The sequence below is a fragment of the Myxocyprinus asiaticus genome, chromosome 43 (assembly GCF_019703515.2).
Source record: "Myxocyprinus asiaticus isolate MX2 ecotype Aquarium Trade chromosome 43, UBuf_Myxa_2, whole genome shotgun sequence".
NCBI classification, from domain to species: domain Eukaryota; kingdom Metazoa; phylum Chordata; class Actinopteri; order Cypriniformes; family Catostomidae; genus Myxocyprinus; species Myxocyprinus asiaticus.
In genome coordinates, this window is record NC_059386.1 from 30056019 (window position 1) to 30077860 (window position 21842).

At 36.8% G+C, this 21842-nt stretch overlaps 1 protein-coding gene across 2 annotated transcripts; it reads left to right on the forward strand.

The window, feature by feature from the left end:
• Window positions 1-281: 281 nt before the first annotated feature.
• On the forward strand, window positions 282-21693 carry git2b (G protein-coupled receptor kinase interacting ArfGAP 2b). Of its 2 annotated transcripts, XM_051685299.1 has the most exons (20): window positions 282-453; window positions 2151-2284; window positions 2835-2947; window positions 3043-3148; window positions 4148-4234; window positions 4460-4590; window positions 5699-5793; window positions 5918-5963; window positions 6173-6224; window positions 6441-6513; window positions 8339-8436; window positions 8561-8672; window positions 10738-10880; window positions 12430-12582; window positions 13633-13842; window positions 14554-14643; window positions 15494-15576; window positions 16666-16845; window positions 19595-19658; window positions 19797-21693. In XM_051685299.1, the coding sequence occupies exons 1-20, from the start codon at window positions 399-401 to the stop codon at window positions 19974-19976; spliced, it is 2205 nt and encodes a 734-aa protein (XP_051541259.1). In that variant the 5' UTR covers window positions 282-398; the 3' UTR covers window positions 19977-21693. The 2 variants fall into 2 exon arrangements, with proteins under 2 accessions (XP_051541259.1, XP_051541260.1); XM_051685300.1 differs by lacking the exon at window positions 14554-14643.
• The last annotated feature ends 149 nt before the right edge of the window (window positions 21694-21842 follow it).

Below are 21842 nucleotides of genomic sequence, written 5' to 3' on the forward strand. Positions count from 1 at the left end.
ACGTTGCTACAGATCTGTCTAAAACAAGACTGAGGTTAAGATCAGGATGATGGGCAGCTTTAAGTATCAAGTAGGGCCTAAATCCAAAATAAGGTAAATTTTGGTGGGGGGTTTATTTGCATATTTATCGTTACTCAATCTACACCGCCAGTGACGCTACAAACTAGGACGCTACTGATTGATCCATTGGTTATAATGGGAGCGTTGCGTCGCCTTGAAGAACGCCCGTTATTTCTCCGCCCATGGCTCCTGATCTCCTCCTCTTCCAGGAAATGAAAAAAAAAAAAGCATTAAACAAGAAGGAAAAAGGGAAAACACGTCCTCCCCACATTTGTCCCTTTCCCGCATTAATGCGTTAATCACTTAAATTCTTTAGAGTATCATCCAGATCGGCGTGTATGATGTCAATAAGAGGGCGAAACAGAGAGATCTGCGCCGACTGCAGCGCTCCCGGTAAGATAAACGCAACAAAACAAACCACAAACAAACGGAAACACACAATCCGTTACTTTTATAAGAGGAAATGTTTTTAATCATTCATTAGTAGTTTCGCTTATTTTATTATTCAGGGTAATTAATAAAAAGTGTAGCTGGCGAATCAGCCCCGATGCTTGTGTTTATTAAAATCTTTCAGGGATTTATTCAGCCAGATGTTTCTACACGGAATTAATCCGAGATTATTTTCATGCAAACACAGTAATAATCCCAGTTTTAGGGATAATTTGGGTCCGGATTAGATCGAATGAGGCAATAATATATATCAATATATTACCACACCAATCAGCCACAACATTAAAACTACCTGCCTAATATTGTTCAGGTCCCCCTTGTGCCACCAAAACTGCGCCAACCCTCATTTTAGAACAGCTATTCTTCTCACCACAATTGTACAGAGCGGTTATCTGAGTTACCGTAGACTTTGTCAGTTCGAACCAGTCTGGCCATTCTCCATTGACCTCTCTCATCAACAAGGCATTTCCGTCCACAGAACTGACGCTCACTGGATGTTTTTTGTTTTTGGTGAAAATCCCAGATCAGAGGTTACAGAAATACTCAAGCCAGACCGTCTGGCACCAACAAACATGCCACGGTCCAAATCACTTAGATCACATTTTTCCCCCATTCTGATGGTTGATGTAAACATTAACTGAAGCTCCTGACCCGTATCTGAATGATTTTATGCACTGAACTGCTACCAATCGATTGGCTGATTCAATATTTGTATGGATGATTGTTGGTGCCAGACGGGCTGGTTTGAGTATTTCTGTAACTGCTGATCTCCTGGGATTTTCACACACAAAAGTCTCTAGAATTTACTCAGAATGGTGCCAAAAACAAAAAAACATCCAGTGAGCGGCAGTTCTGTGGACGGAAATGCCTTGTTGACTAGAGAGGTCAACAGAGAATGGCCAGACTGGTTTGAACTGATAAATTCTGCGATTACTCAGATAACCGCTCTGTACAATTGTGGTGAGAAGAATATCATCTCTGAATGCTATTCTGAGATGTGGGTTGGCACTGTTTTGGCGGCACAAGGGAGACCTGCACAATATTAGGCATTTGGTTTTAATATTGTGGCTGATCGGTGTATATATATAAAATCTGGTAAAACTTCACAATAAGGTTCCATACATTAACATTAGTTAATGCATTAGGTATCATGAACTAACAATGAACAATATTTTTTTTTACAGCATTTATTAATCTTTGATAATGTTGGTTAATAAAAATACAGTTGTTCATTGTTAGTTCATTTCATATTGCATTACATAAACAGCTTTTGGTTTGAAAAATGTATAAGTTTATGTTGAAATTTACATTAAGCTAGATTAATAAATACTGTAAAAGTATTGTTCATTGTTAGTTCATGTTAAATGAAACCTTATTGTAAAGTGTTACTGAAAAATTCATTGGTCAATCAAAATTTGTTTTACAAAGATTATTATAAATAATAATAATAATAAAAATAACGATTTTATGATATAAAGGATTTTCATATTATGTATTATGTTGTTATTTAGGCAGTTTTCCACAGTAATTTTTTGGCTACAGGTAGAGGAAATGGAATGTAATTAGAATAATGATAGGATCATATGATGTGCACTGTGTTAACCACGTTTTTATTTTTTATTATTCATTCTCTTCCTCAGATGCTCGTTGGGCTTCAATCAATCGTGGCGTTCTGATCTGTGATGAATGCTGCAGTATTCACCGAGGTCTGGGTCGCCACAGTTCTCAGATCCGGCATCTGACCCAAACTGTGTGGCCCCCCTCTCAGCTACAGGTGAAGACCCATGCTACACTCTCGGGTTTTGATGCACTTTGCGTGTTTAGTGAGTTTCCTTAAGAGGAAATGAGGCATTGTGTCTCATTTCCTCAAACAGAAATAGAACACAGTGGTCTGTATAGTTTCCCTCAATCACTCACCGATTCTTCTCTTTTATTCTTTGTGTGTATCTTTAGCGGCTTCACAGTTGTGATTAAATGTAGATTTTGTAATTCAAAAACCTGTAGTTACTTTGCCAGGACACTTGTGTAAACTTCATACCTCCACTAAAACCACATCGATTGCAAAACTGGCTATACAAATGTACGTTTGTTCTGAGAAATGCACATAATTTTCTTTGCAGATTCTACTTGGTTTGATATTTTGTTGTCTAACACAGTGACATTCACACATTCTTAAGTGTCTAAATCCTTTATGTTGCCAATGTGTATATGCAATAACAGCATCACACATTGCAAATAAATCAGCATTGAAAGTGGTTGAGTTTAAAGGACCGACAAGTTTAACTAGTTAGATTTATTTAATTTTGTTTGGTGTTTATCCACAGATGGTGAAGTCCTTGTACGATAATGGAGCAAATTCAATCTGGGAACACAGTCTTCTGGATCCATCTTCCATCATGAGTGGAAAGCGTAAAGCAAACCCTCATGACAGAGTCCAGTGAGCTATAGAGTCTCATGTATCATGACATTTAGAGTCAAGTGCATCTCTCAGTATAAACATGCTCGCTTTATTGTGTTTACCTTCTCTCTCAGCCCCAACAAAACGGATTTCATAAAGGCTAAATATCAAATGCTGGCTTTTGTTCATCTTATGCCGTGTCGAGAAGATGATAGTGTCACTGCTAAAGACCTCAGCAAGGTAAGACAAACTGGAATATAACTTATGCAATAAAATAATATAACTTATGGTGGGGGGGATCTCTCACACTATTATCTTGGATTTAAAGGGATAGTTCACCCAAAAATGAAAATTCTCTCATTATTTAATTATTTACATGCCATCCCAGATGTGTATGACTTTCTTTCTTCTGCTGAACACAAACAAAGATTTTTAGAAGAATATCTCAGCTTTGTAGGTCCTCACAATGCAAGTGAATGGTGACCAAAATTTGAAGCTCCAAAAAGCATATAAAGGCAGCATAGAAGTAATCCATAAGACTCCAGTGGTTAAATCTATATATCTTCATAAGCGGTATAAGTGTGGGTGAGAAACAAATCAATATTAAAGTCCTTTTTTACTGTAAATTCTACTCCCTGTCTATTATGCACGAACAATGCAAATCGCCCCCCAAAAAAGAAGAATGTGAAAGTGGAGATTGATAGTAAAAAAAGGACTTAAATATCGATCTGTTTCTTCTGAAGATATGTATTTAACAACTGGAGTCATATTGGTTACTTTTATGCTTCCTTTGGGGCTTCAAAATTTTGGTACCCATTCACTTGCATCATATGGACCTACAGAGCTGAAATATTCTCCTAAAAATCTTTGTTTGTGTTAAGCAGAAGAAAGTAAGTCATAAATCTTGAATGGCATGAGGATAAGAAAAAGATAATAAAATGTAGATTTTTGGGTGACCTATCCCTTTATGCGTCTTGTTAATCAAGAACAAAATGGTGATATATGATTATTTTACACATCTACTATTAATTATTAGGAAACAAGTTTCTGTGTAAGTCAGCTCTTTCCTCATCAGAAATAAGTATAACCTGACAAGTGGAATTATAGATCTTGCTCCATTTCAGAGATGGAACCCAGGTCAATCTAAGATTGGTGTGGTCTTTAAAGGTCTTTGAACCAAGAGCACAAAATAATGCATATAAACTGTGTTGATGACCGTCACTTCACCCTTGTTTTCAGCAACTTCACTCAAGTGTGAGAACCGGCAATTTGGAAACGTGTCTAAGGCTGATTTCATTGGGAGCGCAGGCTAACTTTTTCCATCCAGTAAGTTTCAAAGCCAGTTAATTCTCTGTGTTTTGGTAGAATAAAGATAGAGCTCTCTGTATTTATTCACTTAGTTTAGAATAAAACTGAATTGCTTTTGAATATTTTGCATGCCAGATGTATGGCAGATACGTTGTCAGGACATTTGTAGCAGGCGTTTTGTCCATGGCTGAGTTTGCAATCTTGAATTATTCCAATATGTATGTATTTGTTTGTAATCTTTAGGAGAAAGGAAATACTCCATTACATGTGGCAGCTAAAGCAGGTCAGCTGTTACAGGCAGAGCTGCTTACGGTGTATGGGGCAGATCCTGGAGCTCAAGACAGTTCTGGGAATACACCTATTGACTACGCCAGGTGAGAGAAACACATGGCAGATCAAGACACCAAACCTGAGAAATCAACAAAGTAGGGCTTTCAATTGAACATTTTTAATCGAGGATGAATAATTTACTCACCCTCATGCCATCCCAGATGTGTATGAGTTTCGTTTTTCTGCTGAACACAAAGATTTTTAGAAGAATATTTCAGCTCTGTAGGTCCATACAGTGCAAGTGAATGATGACCAGATCTTTGAAGGTCCAAAAAGCTCATCAAGGCAGCATAAAGTAATCCAGTGGTTAAATCCATATTTTAGAAGTGATATAATAAGTGAGGGTGAGAAAGAGAACAATATTTAAGTCCTTTTTTACTCTTAAGTTCTCCTCCCTGGCCAGAAGGTGGCGATATGCACAAATAATGCGAATCGCCAAAAACATAAGAGAAGAATGTGAAATTGTAAATTGAGATTTATAGTAAAAAGGACTTAAATAATAATCTGTTTCCTCCCCAAACCTATCATATCATTTCTGAAAATATGGATTTAACCACTGGAGTCATATGGAATACTTTTATGCTGCCTTTATATGCCTTTTGGACCTTCAAAGTTCTGGCCATCGGACCTACAGAGCTGAGATATTTTTCTAAAAATCTTTTTTTAGTGTTTGGGAGAAGAAAGAATGTCATACACATCTGGGATGGCATGAGGGTGAGTAATTTTCATTTTCGGGTGAACTATCCCTTTAATAAAAAATAAAAAAAGAAAATCTATATAAATATATATATAATATTTGTTTGCACTCTAATCTCTTTTTGTTGGCATGTACTTTTCTAACACAGTTTAAACTTTGTAATGCAGCACTTTTTTTTATAACTACCCTTTAAGATTAATCACTTATGTTGTATCCTTCCTCATTTTGTGAGTCGCTTTGGATAAAAGCGTCTGCTAAATTAATAAATGTAAATGTTAATATTCCTAATTATGGTCCAGGAATGATTCATTGCGTAAGTTTTTTTAATGCGTTATTTTTTAAATATATTTATTCACTCTGAATTAACTAGTTGAATCAACAGCCCTATTATAAAAATTTTACATTAAATTCTATTATGAGCTATGTATAATGTTATCTATAATGTCCTGCTACAGGCAAGCAGGACACCAGGACCTCGCTGACAGGCTGGTAGAGATACAGTTTGAGCTGACAGACAGACTAGCATTCTATCTGTGTGGAAGAAAGCCAGGTCAGTATGTGTAGTATGACGGCTTTACATGTGAATTCATTATTATTTTTGTAATTGTACTGTACAGCATGTATTTCAAAGATTTTAATATTGTAAATGCTCTGCATTTATTTATTTTTCTTAGATCATAAAAACGGTCAACACTTTCTAATTCCTCAAATAGCAGACAGGTAGGAGAAGCTCTTTTTATATAATGTGTATATAATTTAATATATATATATATATATTAAATATAATCTTTAATTACATAATTTGTTTTCTTGTCTTGCTCCATATGGATAAGAAATGTGTAAGTACAGATATGCATGTGAGTGATCGCTTTCTTAGAACAATTTATGAGAAGTTGGTAACAGTTTTCTTATATTTATTTTATATACAGCAGTCTTGATTTGTCAGAATTGGCCAAAGCAGCAAAGAAGAAACTTCAATCTGTAAGTTTTGTTTTATTTTATTTTTTTTTTTTTTTACATAGTCAAACCTTAGTTTGCAAAATCTAAAATAAAGGCAAACTCTCCACACATGTAGGAATAATAATATAATCGACAGCACTTGATCTCAGGCAGCATTATTAAATCTTATTCATTACACCATCTTGTTGACGCCTGAGGTTTTCTGATTATGTAATGGCCTTGTTTTGTTGTTCTCAGCTCAGTAATCATCAGTTTGAAGAACTTGCCATGGACGTTTACGATGAAGTTGACAGAAGAGAAACAGATGGAGGTTAGAAATGAATAATTAATTACCTGCTGCCTTTACACTTTTCAACATAACTCCCTTTTTCTTTTACTAACTTCAAATACATGTATTATCCTAAATTTGATCCTAATCTGAAATACAGGGTTCCCACTGTCATGTAAAACATGGGAATGTCAGGAAATTTAAAAGGGGTTATGACGTACTCTTTTATTTTTATATTTTTAAAAAAAATAATTTTATTATCTTCCCTGAGGTCCACTTAGAATGTTAGTGAAGTGTTTTTTGCACCAAACAGTCATATACAATATAATAATTTATTCATATATAATAATTTTCCACCCTGTCTCTGGCCCTCTGTCTGAAACGCTGTTTTGAGCTGCCTGGCCCTTTAAGACTTCAATGTAAATGCCCACTGTTGTGATTGGCTAACATCATGCAGCTCTTCCAATACAGGCATATTTAAAACGCAATCCACAGAAAATGTACAAACTCCACACTATATTAAAACTACATTTTAGGGTTAAAACGTAACGTACACCCAACACATTTCATCTGAATGTATCAAACTGTTCACTTAAGCACAGCATAAATTATCAAACAGTCATGACATATGAAATATTCATGGATGAAATTGGTTACTTACAGTTTGTCATATAATAGCCCAATTTTAACTGCCCCATCTTTCAATAACAGTTCCTTTGCAAAGCTTGAATCATATTGTGACTGTTTAACAAGCAATTCATGCTGAAATCTTCTGATTACACAAACGTAATACAATCCACGGTGATGTTGGGTGCTTCAACCGGCTTCAACAGGCCAAAGCAGAGACGCTGGTCTTCACATCTCACATTTTCCCAGTTTGTTTATACACAGGACTGCAGGTGTTTCTCCCAGCCAGTGGCAGCAGCAGAATGAGATGCGTTTTTGAAAGTTGCGCTTGTAGCGCTCTTAAAATGGAGCGCATGTCGCCGGAAACCAGCAAAACTATCAAAGATGTTTACAAAAGACCAACAATTAAAAATAGCATAGATGGGTGCAAAAACGGTCCAGGACGCCTTCCAAAACAGCAAGACAGCTTAGCTTAATGAAACACTATGGGGGATCCTTTTTAGAGTTATAACTTGACATTGCATCTTTTAAAAGCGGCATGAGATGAATGATAACGGTCAAAGCCATTCGTCTAGTGCACGTTTATGTAGAAAATCATTTAAATCCAGACAGGCACATGAAAGTGTCCTGTGTAAGTCCACTTTGGATGAATCTCCCATGATAGGCCCATCTCTCTCCTCTTCACCTTTGTGACTGACTGAGCACCAGTAGGCAGGGTCAAGGGTGCAATGACGGAAAAATAGGCTGCATATGCAGATGTATTTGGTCCTTGTGACGTCACAAGTTCCACGAATCCCAAATGAGCCGTTTTTGCAGCTTGGTTTAAATAATTGCTCTTTTTCTATTAAGGAGCAAGTTATAAAATGTTTTTATAGTTCAATGACCTCTTATATGTCAAAAGATCAAGGAAAATTGTATTCCTCATGTCATGACCCCTTTAAAATTGTGTTTTCTGGGCCTGGGAAATTCATGGTAATAAATAAAATGTCTAGAGTGATTATGCATTTTTCATGAATATATAATATTTATATACATTATTTTGAGTTGATTATCTGTTGATCCGATTCACAAATTGGTCTAAATGATTCATTATCAAATCTGTCAGAATTTTAATGTTTAAACTCCTTATTTAGATGACGGGAAAAGTCATCTAAACAAATTGATCAAAAAATGTTGGAACCCTGGAAATACTGCTTTTACCTTTATAGTTTTTAATGATGTCATTCTTGTGCTGTTTTAGTGTGGCTTGCAACTCAGAACCACAGTACATTGGTAACAGACACTACAGTGGTACCTTTCCTCCCTGTCAACCCTGAATATTCTTCGACTAGGAATCAGGTACATAGACAAAGATTTGCACACACTTCCTAAAAGCACACGTTACCTGTTGCTAGCAAGATATCAGTCAGTTTTCATCCGTTCATGGCATGATTGTCTTTTTTTTTTTTTTTTTTTTTTGCAGGGCCGACAAAAGCTTGCGAGATTCAATGCACATGAGTTTGCTACGTTGATTATTGATATTTTAACTGATGCCAAACGTCGTCAGCAAGGAAATTCTCCTGATAATATCAAAGGTGATGAAAGGTCTAGGGTTTGCCTTTTACCTCATTAACTGAAAGGAAAAGTTCACTCAAAAATGACATTTCTGTCATTATTTACTCACCCCCATGTTGTTTTAAACCTGTTTTTTTCATGGAACACAACAGGAGAATTTTGAAGAATCTTCACATAGAGTTTTTCCATACAGCAGCAGTTCATAATGACCACCACAGGTTTCAAGTTCCAAAAATAACAAAAAATTACCGCAAAGAGCTCATTATGTATTCTCTATATAAAGTTGAAGTCAGAAGTTTACATACACCTAAGCCAAATACATTTAAACTCAGTTTTTCACAATTTCTGACATTTAATCGTAGAAAACATTCCTTGTCTTAGGTCAGTAAGGATCACTACTTTTTATAAGAATGTGAAATGTCAGAATAATAGTAGAGAGAATGATTTTTTTCAGCTTTTAATTCTTTCATCACATTCCCAGTGGGTCAGTCATTTACATACACTTTGTAAGTATTTGGTAGCATTGCCTTTAAATTGTTTAACTTGGGTCAAACTTTTTGGGTAGCCTTTCACAAGCTTCTCACAATAAGTTGCTGGAATTTTGGCCCATTCCTCCAGACAGAACTGGTGTAACTGAGTCAGGTTTGTAGGCCTCCTTGCTCGCACATGCCTTTTCAGTACTGCCCACAAATTTTCTATCTGATTGAGGTCAGGGCTTTGTGATGGCCACTCCAATACCTTGACTTTGTTGTCCTTAAGCCATTTTGCCACAACTTTGGAGGTATGCTTGGGGTCATTGTCAAATTGGAAGACCAATTTGCAACCAAGCTTTAACTTCCTGGCTGATATCTTGAGATGTTGCGTCAGTATATCCACATAATTTTCCTTCCTCATGATGCCATCTATTTTGTGAAGTGCACCGTGAAGTGCACCAGTCACTCCTGCAGCAAAGCACCCCCACAACATGATGCTGCCACCCCCGTGCTTCATGGTTGGGATGGTGTTCTTCGGCTTGCAAGCCTTACCCTTTTTCCTCCAAACATAACGATAGTCATTATGGCCAAAAAGTTCAATTTTTGTTTCATCGGACCAGAGGAAAGTTCTCCAAAAGATTTTTTGTCCCCATTTGCACTTGCAAACTGAAGTCTGGCTTTTTTATGGCAGTTTTGGAGCAGTGGCTTCTTCCTTGCTGAGCAGCCTTTCAGATTATATTGATATAGGACTTGTTTTTACTGTGGATATAGATACTTGTCTACCTGTTTCCTCCAGCATCTTCACAAGGTCCTTTGTTGTTGTTCTGGGATTGATTTGCACTTTTCGTACCAAACTACATTCATCTCTAAGAGACAGAATGCTTCTCCTTCCTGAGCGGTATGATGGCTGCTTGGTCCCATGGTGTTTATACTTGCATACTATTGTTTGTACTGATGAACGTGGTACCTTCAGGCATTTGGAAGTTGCATCCAAGGATGAACCAGACTTGTGGAGGTCCACATTTTTTTCTTGTCTAATTTCTTTGGATTTTCCAATGATGTCAAGCAAAGAGGCACTGAGTTTAACGGTAGGCCTTAAAATACATTCATAGGTACACCTCCAATTCAGTACACCTCCTATCAGAAGCTAATTGTTTAAAGGCTTGACATAATTTTCTGAAATTTTCCAAGCTGTTTAAAGGCACAGTTAACTTAGTGTATGTAAACTTCTGACACACTGAAATTGTGATATAGTCGATTAAAAGTGAAACAATCTGTCTGTAAACAATTGTTGGAAAAATTACTCATGTCATGCACAAAGTAGATGTCCTAAACGACTTGCCAAAACTATAGTTTGCTAATATTAAATCTGTGGAGTGGTTAAAAAATGAGTTTTAATGACTTCAACCTAAGTGTATGTAAACTTGTGACTTCAACTGTATATGCGGTGTATTCCAAAGCTTCTGAATCTAAATAAAAGCTTTGTGAGAGTGCTTTTTTGTCTATTTTGGAGTAAATTATGACAGACTTTGCACTATTTTATTACATTTTCACTATTCCTTGAATGATCAATTAAGTAAAAGTTGTGCCCTTGGTCATTTTTCCCACCCAGATAATGTAGAGTTAATTCTGAAGGACATTGGCAACCGGCACGGCAGTGAAAGTCCAGAGATTGACCAACCGGATTACGACAGTGTGGCTTCAGATGAGGATACTGAGCATGAACCAACATCTGGAAATGACGAGCGGACCAAGGTACATCATAAGCTGTGTTTCCACAATCAGGCCAGTGTGAGCCAGGGCTATCAACTGGTCAGCCGGGGTCAGTAGCCTTGAGCCGGAAAACCAGAATCTATCTGCATTCCCACCATCGGGCCAATAGCCCCACAGCATTGCCCTAAAACCCGCTCTTAATATGCTGTTTTGGTGCCATCGTCACACACCCTGCCCATTTCACAAGCAAGAGAGAAGCTCAAGCTGAGGTATCAGACTCTGAAGACTAGCTGACCCTCAAAATGAACATGGTGGAGACTGAAGCTGCCTTTTGTTTGCTTATTTTGGTCTTTGGTCAATTCCCAGTTGTCCTTCTTTGGACCAAGGTTAATCATCAGGCTAAATGCGCTTGGTCGTTGGCCTCGAGGAAGCCCCGAGGAGGTACGATGGAGCCCCAGGAACGCAACTGGCCCTGGCACACAGCAGCACGCCCTCATTTGGCCTAATAGTGGAAACATGGCTATTTAGTTCCTGTTATGTGGTTTGGCTTTAAATCACCATGAAACAGCATTTGCAACCCATTTTATTTTCATAAGCTGTCGTCTTTCTGATCGGTATCGGCTCCGATACTGACATTTTTAGATGGATCGGGTATCGGTCCGACGAGCCCGATCCGAATCTGATACTGTGTGTTGGCCATGTTCGTTCCTGTCAAGCTCCAAAAATGACATAAAAGAACCATAAAAACACCATTGAAGTAGTTCATATGACTCGTGCATTTTATTCAAAGCCACTTGAAGACGTGCGATAGGTCTGTGAATCACAAAAGGCTGTGTTTAATAAGTAAATATGTAATATACACGTGCAGCGCCAGCACTTTATTGAATGGCGCTGCTCTGTTTACACACACCCGCGGCTATTTTTAGCCTTCACGCGTTGCACAACATTTGAGCGCTACTCACGATCAACATATCAGATGTAGATGCTCAATAATTCGGTTCACTTATTTGAATTTGAATAAGAAGCTAATTAAACTACTGTGAACTTGCTAACAAACAGACACATACAGGACTTCCTGGAGAATTCAGAATGACTTCCTGGAGAGTTTTCTACTGAACACTTAGACTGGAATTACTGTTAATTTTGCTGCAGCATTATCCAGTAGACTACTTAACACTAAAGTTTTTCTTAATAGTTTGTACATTTATGTTGAAATAATGTGTAGTTAAAGGTTTGTATTTCTTTACATATAATTAGCATTACTCAGTGAGGTATAGATATTCTAAACTGATTATGAAAAAAACAACACTGGTATCGGATCGGTATCGGCCGGTACTGAGATTTCAGATATCGGAATCGGATCGGAAGAGAAAAAGTGGTATCGGTGCATCCCTAGATGTTACATGGCTAAGCAAGTTATTACTTGCTGAAAGATTACGAAGATAAACCTTTTTCTTTGGAATAACGTGCACCGCTAAATCGTGCGCAATAAGACTAGGAATGTTTATTAAAGTTAAAAGGGTCACTTTTGTTTTCATGTTGAATTTAATTAGCTCTGGTTCAGGTCTAACTGTGATCTCTCACTTCTCAGAGTTCTGAATCTTCAGACCTTTCAGACAGCCCCATCACTGTGCAGGAGTTCATGGAGGTGAAAAGTGCCCTCAATGCCTCTGAGGCAAAGATCCAGCAGCTCCTCAAAGTCAATTGTCATCTTAGTGAGGAGCTGAAGCTCATGCAGAGCAAGGTAAGAAGTTTGCTGAACCATTATACCACACATCATCAGCACTTATACATGCACCATCAACATTTTTTTTTTTACTTAACACATCTGCTGAGTAGGCATTTCATAAAATATTGATATATCGATTATTGATCGTGCTCGTTATTTTATCAATACATTTTTGAGACATCGATATATTAACATTAGCCAACATTTAGTGCCTAATTTGTGTGTTTTCCAATTCACTGTTGGCCTTCTGTTTAATGTAGTCTGGCGTAATAGTATTAGGAGACTACAAGAGGGTGATATAACATTTAATGAAACCATTCGCGGGTAGGAACACACACAGGATGCGGCAGGTGACAGCTGTCAAGGTAGTCACCATACACACAAAAGAAGGTTTTTGTACTATTTCAAGAATGAACTTAGTGACGTTGATGAGTTTGCAGGTTAGTGTATGAAACTGGTGTAACTGCGCAAACTGAAAGATTAGAAATTATTATGCAATTTCTCTGTATATAGCTTTGAAGAGGTTTCATTCAAGCTGGCAAACCACACTATTCTGAGTAGATATGGGTTTTTCAGGTTGACAGATACTTCATATAATGCCAGTATTGATGTGACAAATACAGTTTAATGGTAGCAAATAAGATGTACACTAAAAATACTGAAATGAACACTAAAAACTGTTTGGTTCATTTGCTGTAAAAGCGGTTTTCCGAATTTGGGAAATGCGAACATGAGTCAACTTTGAAATGGGGGACTTGGGTGCTGTGCATGTGGAAAGCTTGGTATGAAATCAATCCTTCGTAAAACTTGCGGAAGTAAATCACTATTGATTGCATGATTGGCGAGCAGTTCTCTTGCAATGCATCTGCGGCAGACATGCAAATGCAAAGGGAAACTACCGCTAACATAAAGGGGATGGTCTTCCATGGTGTCATGCATAATACTTTTGTTTAACGCGAAAGCACATGTAGACATATACTTTGTTATATTAAAAGCTAGATGCCCATGTAGCTGATAGAGACTTCCTGTAGTTGCTGTGGAGTCTGATTGTGTGGTTTGTTTCAGTTGAACTCCCTCCAGAATGAGAACAGCACACTGAAATGGCAGACTCCTAACAGTTTAGCAAGGCCGCAGGACCTTCCGCACAGGGCACCTCCACGCGGCTGCAGAGCCATGTCAATGTATGAGACCGGCTCCGGTCTGAGGCAGTACCACCCTAGAGGAGAGACCGCCCATCCTGACACAACCCTCATTCTTCAGCCACTGCCTTCTAATGTAAGTACAAATAAAACCACGGCTAGAAATCTTTGAGGAGTTCCATTTTCATAATTTTCTTTTTAAAGGAATAGTTCATCCTAAAATAAAAAAAAAATCATAATTTACTCACCCTGATGTCATTCCAAACCCATGCCTGACTTTCTTTCCTATGCGGAACACAAAAGAAGATATTTTCAATACAATGGTAATGGAGAGTGTGTCACTTTTAAAGCTTAAAAAAGAATCCAGAAGTATCATAAAAGTAGTCCATGCATCATATTACAAGTCTACTAAAGGCATAAAATAGGTTTTGGTGAGTTTGAAATGTTTTTATTTTTCGAAGCAAATCTTGCTGTTGCACATTCATAAACGCTATAAGAGAAGCTTATTCACTGTGGCTCTTGTGTTGTTTAGTGCTCATAAACATGAAATAGCTGCCAATATATACACTGAAAAATGACTTAAATTTAGCAATATTCATTCAAACATCTTCTCTCTCGTTCCGCATTAGACTAAAATAGTAATACGGGCTTGGAACGATATGAGGGTGAGTAAATTATGACAAATGTCATTTTTTGGTGAACTATCCCTTTTAATCTGTTAGCTCAGCTGGTAACCCAGTGAATCATCAATACAGGTATGTTTTGATAGCCCCTTTCCTCCTTTTTTATGGATTTATATTAAACAAATCCCTTTGCCCACTTAAAACGCAATCTGAACCCTTTCTAGATTGGGAAGGGTCCCTCCATGACCGCCTTCTCGTCCCTTCCCTCGTTCCCTTCATCTCTGTCCTGGTCGTGGGATGAGAGAACTCAAAGGGTGAAGTACCTGCTCAGTGAACAGGCTGTTGAAAGGGCTTATCTTCTACCTGTCTCCCATTCACTTAGTGCATGAACTTCAGATCTATGCAACAGTTGCAACCAATGGACAACATGTTCCTTCTTGTTCCTTTGCTGGACTACTAATCTTAACTAGATTTACATGCACAGCGAGATACCAGCCATTAACATTACTCGCCACTTTGCTGGATGTGCGAAGCAGTCACTGGCTCTCTGATATCTAAGGCTTGAAACATACTTTACGCAGTTGCTTCTAGTTACACGAGCTCCCAGTGAACACATTGTCACTACATTTACATGCGGACTGACTGGAAAACAGTATAGATTCAATGCACCGTACGTCGCTTTGGATAAAAGCATTTGCCAAATAAATAAATGTAAATTATCGTAATCTTGACCAACTGTTTTGGAGATTTCGGTCTTTCCCCATTCAAGTAGATAGCTGTACTTGTATGCCGCTTGTTTACATAGAAAAATAGCTGCCCTAGAGCGTTCCAAAGATGGCCGCCAGTGGACTGACTTGCTAAAAAGACTTTATGGTACTAATGGTACAGACATTTTAAGCTAACTTTTTTCACCTTCTTGAGTATTGAGGTTTTTACCACCTCAGTAACGCAATGCAGCACTTATTAAGTATCAAATTGCACACTTGCATTTGCGTAGAGCATGTTTCTAGCCTTCCTTTACAGCACTGTTATGCTGATGTTTTGTTTCTACACCAAAAGCATGAAGGTATGCTGTGTCTTCAAGCTTTGTTGAGAAAGCACTGATTGTCAGCAGGTTTCATCTTTTGCTCCTGTAGAAAGTTTATTATGGCTGTACTCTTACAGGGCTCCAGCCTAGATGCCCAGAGCAACATGCCAGAGAGTGACTATGATAATACACTTAACCATGTCACGTTGGAAGATCCTGGGTTTGTCTTTTCACTTCTCAGTGGTTAATAAAACATATGTATTGTAATTCAGTAGTTCTCAACTGTTTTTGCTTTAGAAGCCAGATTTTATATCGAACATTATGTTGCGAGTGGATAACTATCTCAGCTTATTCGACAAAAGTAAACATAAGAATGTATTAATATGTCTTTTACTTTGCATAAGATTTTATATCGTACATTATGTGGCGAGTGGAGACCTATCTCACTATTGCTTATCGTACAAAAATAGACATTAGAATTTATTATTATGCCTTTTACTTTGCCTAGTTTTGCTCATGGTTTTTGAGAATGAACTGATGAATATCGTTCAACTTGTTCATTCTGGCATGTGCCTAAATTTGGCTTATTTATACTAAATGACAGGTGAATTTACCCCAATATAGAGTAGAGTTTGTTTGCATTTACATCCTTTGATGTCAACAACAAAAGATATAGATAAAACAAAAGTTTTATTACCATAGCATTCTACAACCACAACATACGAGTACAGTCAACAGCAGCGTTTTGTATTCTTGTATGTTTATATGTGTCAGACGGACACTTCACTGGTTTTCAGCATCATAAGTGCAGCGTTTTTAGGACGCTGTGTCAAGTTAAAAGTAGTTTATACTTCTCGTAAGTAGTAAAATCGCATCTCAAGATTCAAGCATTCTGTTGTGCTTCGTCCAGCTGTCAAGAGCACGTCCTGTGTGACCATCTTTTATTATGTGACTTTGCTGCTTGTAAGGTTTGTTTGCGACTGAGTGCCCCCTGCTAACACGGCTCGTAAAAACACGAAGTTACATGTAATTCAAGCATGAATATATTCTGATTTGATTACGGAATTTATGATCTATGATTTATTGCGTTTATATTTTCAGCATATTTATTTTTATATAATAAATTGCACTAAATTAATCAGTTAATTAATCAGAATTTTTTTTTTTTCTGTTGGCAATCTTACCAGAACAGACTTGTGAGCCATTTTTGGGTCGTGAGTCACCAGTTGAGAACCACTATTGTAATTTTGTGTGTGTGTATTTTGTACAATTATGAAATGATGGCTGGTTCTTGCCACTTTCCCCACAGGTCTACGCAGAGTAACCTCTCCAGAGGGAACGGCTGGCCGGGCGACGGTACAGAAAACCCATCTGAGGTTGAGTGTGACTCCACTTTACCATGTACAGAGGATGTCATCAGCAAAACAGAGCTAATCACTAAGAACATCCAGGAATTACTGAGAGCTGCGCAGGATAAGAAGCATGAGAGGTAAGGAAAGTTAGTCAGCCTTGGTAGGTTAGTGGCATGGTGCCATACACTGAAACATGTTACAGGACCCAGCAATCTGATGATACTCAGTCCACATGATACAGTATCTCTTTTGTCTGTTTGCCAAATGATGGGATTGTGCCAAACACAGCTGGGACATTTCCAAGAAGCTTTCAGGTGGAAATATACATTTATCTAGATTTATAAATGGCTCATATTTTGTTTATTTTTGCTGGTTTTACTGAATTTACCTTAAATTCTTTTTATCTTTGTAGGTAGGACAATATGATTTTTTATTTTTTTTTAATGAAAATATGATTTTTGAAACAAACAGTGTTAAGTTTTGAAAGAGCCACAGAGTCAGTGTTTTCACTTTGTGGGGAAATTTGCCTACAAATGGCTTATTTATAGTTGCCTCTGCATAATAACCTGGCATAGGAGAAAGTATTTTATCCTTACTTACATTTAAAAAAATTTACACACTTTATTCAGAAAAGCACCATTAGGATGAAGTGCAGTATGTCACTGAATGGACAAACAGTTATTTGGATCCAGTTTTTTGAACACTGAGTCTTTGTTGCTTGGCCTACGCTGGTATTCAGTCTTAGATCTGTAACAATCATTATGCATTAATGGGAAAACGATACCGTAGGTTAGCATTTCAGCTCACCCAGACTTTCTATGCTCTCTATGCAAGGGCTAACTTGAAACTTAGAATTTTTTATAATGTCTTTTCACAGTGTAAAATAAAGTGAAATGGTTAGTAATCACTGTGTGGTTTGTGGTTTCCCCATGGTGGATTGGAATCTGAATTGTAACTCTAAGAAAAATTGTACATGTTCAGAATTAAATTTGAGTGAAGCTTCCCTATGCAAAACTGACTACCACAATGCTAGTGTGTTGTGGATGGTTGACATGGTGTGCATGGGGGTAGATCATATCCATAACCCTAAATTTGGACTCGTTGCTCGTTTATTTAAATAAAAAATAAAAAAAGGTTACGGTAAGGCACTGACAATGGAAGTGAAAGGAAAGAAGCAAACCACAAGTATAACCACAAGATGTAAAAATGATATGTTAACATGACTTAGTGTGATAAAATCAAGGATTTATAAAGTTGTAATATTGGACATAACTACACAGATAAGGTTCATAAAATGATTTTATCCCACTAAAATCATGTTGACATGTATAATGTTTACATCTTGTGGCTATAATTTAGAAACAGTGTGCATCTGAACATGTAGAACTGGCCCCTTTCACTTCCATTATAAATACTTTTTAGTAACAATGATTTTTGCTGGGGGGGTTTTAATGAGGGACGAGACGATTATTTTTTGGTGGTAAACTACATTATGCCACAAATGCTGTCAGTGTAGTTTAATTTATATTAAACCTGGAATATTCTTTTAAATTAGTATGTGTAAATATGGTACTTGGATTGTTTTTTTCTTTCTTTACTTGAAGCTACGTTAGGCCATTTAAGTGTGTGTTTAGCTTTTGTGTGGATGGTTAGACCAATGTTTGGTTTTATATGGCCTAGATTTCACATTTTTAATACATTTCACATACAGTATACATAAGGATGCACTGATGTAGGCTATCGGCCGCCGATATTTATTAGACAATTATTGACCAAATTAAAACCATCTGCAAATCGGTTTTAAGCATGAGAACGCCGATATGAAAAACCAATGGTTTATTATAATTCATTATCATCAATCTTTGTAAAAACAAATTTAAAATGCACAAACCAGGAATAATGATAGACACAGAATGTAGAAGGGTTGGCACTCCTAAGAACATGTAATATTTAATTAAAAATCATTCTTGTTCTCACATTGAGGAAAAAATGTTGTTACAGACATGACAGTTCTGAAAGCAGCACTTACATACAGGTAAAACCATCCAAAATGCTTTGAAACCAGCAAACTTTAACTTCTTAGACATTGGTATGGTATCCATACACGATTGATTAAGTTACGATTGAAATTGCAATATGGCCTGACACCAATACTAAACCTTGAAACCTTAAAAATCGAATGCATTCAGTGATTCAGTCAGCATTGTGTAAGCAAGCGGCACCCTCTAGCGGTCTAGACGGCATTTTCCATTATCCATTATGCCACAAAATAACTTAAAAGGGTGTTTTGTTCCTTTGGTAACTTTTTGTTGTTCCATTATGTGGTTGACATTTACGTGGAATTGCCCAACATATGCATAATATGAAGTTTATTTTATACAGTAAAAACATGTAAAATGTGAGCTTTTGTTTTGAACTGCAAACACAGAAGTGCAAAAATGTTTTAGAAGTACAAAATAATCTTTTTTTAAACATTAATCATCATGCATTTATGTTAGATTTTTTTTTTATCTTCTATTTATCTTTCATTGTTGCTCTCTTTAAAATGTTGGCCTGTCATGTGTTCAACAGATCCAATTCATGTTTAATGGAAATTATTTATTTTTAGAACGATAAAAAGCTTTTGTACCTCTTTGTACATTTTTAAAACATAATTTCTGAGCAAAACAATGATCTGATGACAAAATAAGGTATGTGGCAAAATATCAGTATCGGCCAATCATTTTTTTGTTAAAATTGGTATCGTATCGTCCAAAACTGTTAATTTCGGTGCATCCTAATTATTTAAAATGAAGCATTTCATCTACTTTATTAGATGCCATTTCTTAGTCTTACCTGCATTTTAGTTTCCTACAGAATAACATTCATTGTCTTCCTTTGTCCCAGCTTTGTCCTGTGTTCGGAAAGAATTCTTGTTGCAGTGACAGAAATGGCCACGTTATTTCCTAAGGTAAGTCTTCACTCTACAAGTAAACATTTTGCCATAATGGATAAATAACCCGTCATATCCTGTTCTAGTGTTGCATGTAGAGTAAACACTTGGGTAAAAGTGCTCTGAAATACACCTTTCCCATGTTTCCCGAAACAGAGGCCGAGTTCTGAGACGGTTTGCGGGTCCTTGCGTCTGCTGACCTCCAGTGCCAGTCGTCTGCAGGGCGAATGTCAAAAGGCCTCAACACATGACTCCCAGCAGGTTATTCAGTGTGCCTATGACATTGCGAAGGCTGCTAAACAGCTAGTTACTGTGACCACCAAAGACAGTACCTGACTTAGGAGTATCTGAGCGCCTTTTCTGTCCATTTTGTTTGATGGTGTTCATTTTTTTATTAGCTTTGTTCCTGTTTTACGGCAACAATTTTATTGGTGGTGTGTTGTTTCTGCATAAAACACAATTGAATTTGTCTTTGCTGTATTATTCCAAGTATTTTTTTATTTTTTTTTAATGTATGCATCTTTCTACATAGACTAACTTAACTTGCAAGGCACTAAGCCTTGATAAGCAGTGGCTTACTTTTTAAATGAAATCCATATTTTATTTGTTTCCCATGGTGCTAATTAACAGATTATAACAATGTCTGTTTTGCTTTTGTGTATGGATAAACCGAACAAGGCATGTATTCATTTACAACCTGCACATTTCAAAAATACCAGATGAGGTGTTTCAGTTTTACACAAAAGAAAATCATCAACTGGTTCTTTGCCGTTGGACTTGGCTACTGCTGAAATGGTTTAGTAAGTGTTTCGCTGTCTTGATAACAGCTCACTCACAATGTGACAGTAACGTAGATGTGAGGGTGCAAAATGCCTCATTTCCTGTGCAATAAATACCTTTTTGCCTTGCTGCAGAATGCTACCTTACTCCTCCTGGTGTTACCATTGTTTTAAGTATTCAGAGTGTGTAGTCTTATAATGAAGTGCTTTAAGATGTGAGCTGTTATACATCACTCATACATGTATGTGTGTTTGTGTGTCAATTATAAACTCAAAATATATACTTCCTCACACGGCACACTCTGATGTGATATGTGTGTAGTGCACCTAGTAAGGGCTGTATGTATGTTTATAATTATTTTCACTATAAATAATGATTTAATTTGTTTTTTCTCATTGCTATCCAGATTAGAGATTCTCTGTAATTTGTTTTATTTCTTTGCATTTTAATCCCAGGTTTATCTGTGAAGGTTTTCATTCATCCAGGTCATCGAAAAATGGCAGTATGACAGCATTTTAGTACCACGTTAAAATAAAATAAAGTCTTTTAATTTCTCTATTTTTTATTTTTTTATTTTAAGGTGTCAAGTCAACCTTTATTTATAGAGCACATTTAAAAAACAACAGAAGTTGACCCAAAGTGCTTTACAGATCAAATAAACAAAATGACAGAGTGATATAAAAACAGATTGATTTAAAGTTAAAGATAAAACATAATCAAATAAAAACATTTAAAATACAACACCATGTATTTATCCATTTCAAACTATTCAATGATCTATTCAAAAGGTGGAACTAAAACGCCTTCATATGGCTGTTTATTCATGGTCAACTGGAAAAGAAAAAAAAGCCCATGAATAATCTATGTGATATTGAAGTGATATGTTCATTTGTTACCTTGTCTGTCCAAAGAATGTGTTCAGGTGTTGCCTAAAAATACCAGTAACAAACAATTGCTTAACGGCTACCAGCTGCTGTGTGATTCTGGGTTTATGTGGTATTGCTTTGTATTATTTAACACCTTGTATTATATTTATATTCAAGTTATCATGTATGTAAGCTGCTGGTTGTCAATTATGTATGCAACTACTCTGGTGTGAGTTAAATCTTGTCTTTGTATTTCTTTCACCTGTTGCTGGTGGATGTGTCTTCATGCATCTACCTTCTCAATGCTGAAGGTTACTGTGGCCTTCATATGGGATAAACATAATGCGGTTTATGCTGCTTCCATGAGAGTGTTGTTACTAAATAATAAAACAGCACTTTAACTGTAATCAAGCTACAGCCTGTGTACTTTTAATGCATATCTGATTATGTGTTAAAAACCTTGAATAGTATTGTAACATTCTCAAAGGTATTTTTTCATACTTGTAGGATTATGTCTAAAGTCAAGCTTATCTATTTATCTATCTATCACTCTTTT